At 51.1% G+C, this 4519-nt stretch overlaps 1 protein-coding gene across 1 annotated transcript; it reads right to left on the reverse strand.

The window, feature by feature from the left end:
• Positions 1-30: 30 nt before the first annotated feature.
• On the reverse strand, positions 31-4129 carry LOC107296724 (major histocompatibility complex class I-related gene protein-like; the record flags this gene model as incomplete). The annotated part of the gene is made up of 4 exons (XM_015826077.1): positions 4036-4129; positions 3259-3366; positions 1907-2182; positions 31-330 (listed from the first exon to the last, which is right to left on the reverse strand). Coding segments are annotated over exons 1-4 (778 nt in total), but the record flags the coding sequence as incomplete, so codon positions are not given.
• Between the last annotated feature and the right edge of the window lie 390 nt (positions 4130-4519).

Below are 4519 nucleotides of genomic sequence, written 5' to 3' on the forward strand. Positions count from 1 at the left end.
GTGCTGACCTGACACATCATCAACACCAACTTGGCTCCCAGCTTCCTTCCTCACCTTTCCTCAGCAGGGATTCCTTTCCGTACGTCACGCACTTCTGGAGCAGCTCGATGCATTTTTTCTCCAAACAGTGATTCTTGATCTGAGTGATCAAACGCTCGTTTTCCCATCTCCTCTTGGTCACCTGAGCGTGGACATCCCATGCGATCCAGGTGAGAGTCTCCTGGTCCAGGCTGATGAAGTCCTTCCCATCGTAGCCATACTGATAAACGCCCCCCTTGTGGCCTTTGTCGCTCAGCTCGCAGCGAATCAGGTTCTGCCAACTGTGGAACCCTGCTCAAATCAGGATAAACGTTGGGATATAGGCAGAGTAACCACCTGTACCATATAACAGGGCTCCCCAACTTATGGGCCCCGGCCGGTCCTGGACCGTGGGCTCTTGGTCAGCAGGCTGTGCGCATTCCCCCCCCAATCGCGCTAGCACCTGTGGACCAATTGCGCATGCGTGAACAGAACTGCTAGCCGCTGCAGAGTACACAGCCTGTTCTGATCCAAACAAGAGATTTGCTTTATTCCTGTTTGTCACAGACAGATTAACTCCAAAGACGGATTAATATTCAGATTATTTATTCTTCAGGAATCCCTAAACAATAACTTACAGTTAAGAAGAGTTCTTCTGAGGCAGGTATCATAACCTGTCCGTTCTTGTGGTGTAAAAAAATTAAAGGTAGATTCACCCCATTTTCGTATGGAGCAAAGGAACCATGTGGCTGTACTACACAAAGCTTTTCATACATACACTTAGCCAGGAAATCCTGTCATAAACACAGAAGTCCCTCCCAATGGTTAGTTAAGACATAGAATTGACCAATTAGAACACATATATAACCATGCAACTAAACTACATTTCCCAGAAGCCATCTCTTAAGGAGACAGCATTTAACCCCTTAAAATGCTACTTGCTCTAACAGCACATTCTTAGTTCCTAAGTTAGACATACACTCTGGCCAGATGGTTACACACTGGTCCAGCAAACGGCCGTTCGCGCATGCGCATGGTGCCAGCGCATGCCGCAGGCACAAATAGGGCCACTAGTGCCGCACCAGTGTGCGTGGCCCCATTTGTGTGCGTGCACACGCACCAATTTGGAAGCTGCTCTCCTTCCCTCCGGGCCACAAGCCCAGAAAGGTTGGAGACCTCTGCCGTATAATAAAGGACAGTCCTTTATTCCAGAAAGCTGACCTGTAGATTTAGTGATCTTTTTAAAACAAAAAAAAAACAATGAAAGCTCATTGTTGTCCTTCACATGCAGTCCTCGACTTACAACAGTTCAGTTAGTGGCCCTTTGAAGTTACAACGGCACTGAAAAAAAGTGGCTTATGGCCATTTTTCAGACTTATGACCGTTGCAGCATCCCCACGGTCGCCTGATTTGCATTCGGATGCTTGGCAACTACTGTATGACGGTTGCAGTGTCCCGGGGTTGTGGGATCCCCTTTTGCGACCTTCCGACAAGCCAAGTCCACGGGGAAGCTGGATTCACTCAACAACCGGATGACAAACTGAGCAACTGCAGTGATTCACTTAACAGCAATGGCGAGAAAAGTCGTAAAGTGGGGCAAAACTCCCTTGACAAATTTCTCACTAATCTGGAGCTCAACGGTGGTCGTAAGCCGAGGACAATCTGTAGTTTGGCCATTTGATTCTCACCGTGCAAATGGCAGCCCTTAATTCAGCCTTCCACATTCGTGTGCAGAAGAGGGACATTTTATTTTGACTCAAATGTGCACGACCACATTTTCTTTGCTACTATTTCCTACCCATCCAGACTCTTCCTGGAGAGGAAGGGTGACCTCGGAAAGCCCCAAATCCATGGTTCAAAGCCCCCCCCACACCCCTGTGTGCCCTACCTTTGCTGGAGTTGTGATAGTTGTACAGGATGGTGAGTTCATTCTTCAACCCCCGCTCCGTGATGTTCACTAACCAAGATAGGGATTCCCAGAGACGGGAGTCTTCCTCACTCAGATTAAGAAGCCAGGGCACTTGGGGCAGCATTTTTCTGGTGGGGGGGTCAAAGCGTGCAGCCAGCTGGTCGTCCACATACGCCACCATAATGTACTGGACCCCATCCTGGCTGGAGCCCATGAACAGCGTGTAGAAAATGCGCAATGAATGGGAAGAGGAGCCTGAAAAGAGCAGATTGGGGGAGAGGAGGGAGGAGATTTGGGAGAGGGGTCTCCAAAGGCACACTTTAAAAAAACAAAGATTTTTTTTTTAATTTGGAACCAGCCCTCTTCATAGACAAAGCCTCACTACTTTAAAATTATGGAGGTGTATGGAGGTCTATCACGAAAGACATCCTGGCCCCAAAAGAGGAGGCACTGAGGGGTCCTTGGTGCTCTCTAAGTTTGGTTGTTTTCTTGAAGAGGTTTTCATCACCCAAACTAGGTAACATCATCAATGCTAGTAAGGAGTGGAATGTACTCTCACTTTATATTCAAGTGCAGTGGTCTTCAAACTTGGCAACTTTAAGGCTTGTGGACTTCAACTCCCAGAATTCCTTAGCCAGCCCAGGGCTGCCCCGTGGTTCTAAGGCTGAGCGCGTTCTGGCTTTGGTGGCTGGCACCAGGTTGTAGATCAGCACCCGGTTGGCCTGGGCCGGGCCGAGGTGCCGCGGCCGGTCCTTCGCTGTTTCCAGAGCAGCTATGCGGGCCAGAGGCAACCACATGGCAGGCTGGATCCGGCCCGCAGGCCTTGTATTTGACATATCTGTACTCTTGTATGAAAATAAAAAGTTGAAGTCGTAATGTTATCATCTATCATGCCAAAGAGAGTTGGAAGTCAGTGCCTTTTTATCTTTTTCCCTTCCCAGCCCACATTTTCCCTTTCTCCTTCCCCCGGTTTTCCGTTACTTTACATTTTCCTTTGGATCTTTTGTTTTGATAAAAATTAATAAAATTTTAAAAATCAAAGAAAACAAGCAAGCTCAGAGAGCATCGCCAAGGACCCCTCACTTCGACCCTGAACTACAAATGTTCTCCCTTTAGAGGAGGGACTAGATGTCCTCTGGTAACTTTCAGTTTTGCCGCGGGCAGTATAAAACCAGGCCAAAAGTCTACAGCAAGATTAAAATGGGCTATTTTTATTTCAGATTGATAGGATTGCCCTCCCCAACCGGGCAAAGCCTCCGGAACTCGCTGCCACAGGAAAAACAGGCTGCCCGTCTCAGGTTTCCTTAGCCTCGCCCCCTCCAGCCACTTACTTGCACATCCAGCCCCCAGCAACATGAGGGCCGCCGCGGACAAAAGCTCCATCCGGGCCGTCGGGAGTCCCATCCGGATCCAGACGCGAGATGGGCAGCCCCGATCAGCTGGCGGCGAAAGAAAAAGTCTGTGAAGGGCGCCAGAGGGGCTGAGCGCTGGAAAGTGAAAGTGGCACGGAGGTCATATGCGGGGGGAGGGGTGTCCCAGCCCCGAAGCTCACTTTGGGGAGAAGGAAAGGAGACCCCCTAGAGAGCCAGGAAAGGGAAGGAGCCATAGCGAAAGGAGGTTCGGGGCAAAAACCTGCCCAGCCCCGAGAGCGCAGAGGAACACACGGTAAGTATATACTTCTAGTCCAGTGTTTCTCAAGCTTGACAATTTTAAGGCATGTGGACTTCAACTCCCAGAATTCCACAGCCAGCATTGCTGGCTGTGGAATTCTGGGAGTTGAAGTCCACATGCCTTAAAATTGTCAAGCTTGAGAAACACTGTTCTAGTCCAACCCCTTAGTTGGTGGGCCGGGCGTTGTGGGAACGGCCTTATATGGAGGAGGCGGGTCAGCTCAGTGCACCTGGTTACTCAAGAGAGAGACTCGCCCTTGGGGTGGGGGGGCTGAGGCTACAATCCCCATCCTCCCCTGCGGCCTGGGGATGATGGGAGTTGCCTCGAACTCCCGACGAAAGGCGCTGGGTTGCTTGGGTGAATAAGGGCGGTCTGGAATCGGCCGTTCTTTAAATCCAGGTCATTTTAAATGAAATAAAATAAAATCCTTTTCTCACCTGCCAGGCCGTCCCGCTTCTTTTCTCCCGGCTTGGCTGGCTTCCGACGCTGTTTAGCTCGGCGGGAAATGAATCCCAAACGGAACCTAAACATGGCGCTTTGGGGCTTTGGATCGCTGCCGATCCTCAGCCTTCAGGGCCAGCCCTTCCCATGGCGGGCTCTGGGGCCCTCCGGGGAGGCTCGGGGAGGCTTGCAATGGGGGAGAAGCAGGGAGGGGAGGAGGGGGCGCTGCCTCCTGGGGCTGCCTCTCCCCTCCCCGAAAAAACCTCGTTGGCAATTAAAACGGCTCCCTTCCCCTCGCGCTTCGCCCGAGCTTTCTTTTAAGTTTCGGTGTTTCTCGTTTGCATTTCGGAGCAAGGAGTGAAAGTGAAAGTGAACGGAGAACGTTCAGAGCTCTGCCCCGCCCCCTCCTCCTCCTCCTCTCCCCACGCCCATTCCTGTCCGGGGAAAGACTAAGCCTCCCTCCAGTCAGCTTCCCGCCCC

This window comes from Protobothrops mucrosquamatus, unplaced genomic scaffold (genome assembly GCF_001527695.2).
Source record: "Protobothrops mucrosquamatus isolate PMUCROS unplaced genomic scaffold, P.Mucros_1.0 scaffold2949, whole genome shotgun sequence".
Taxonomy (NCBI): domain Eukaryota; kingdom Metazoa; phylum Chordata; class Lepidosauria; order Squamata; family Viperidae; genus Protobothrops; species Protobothrops mucrosquamatus.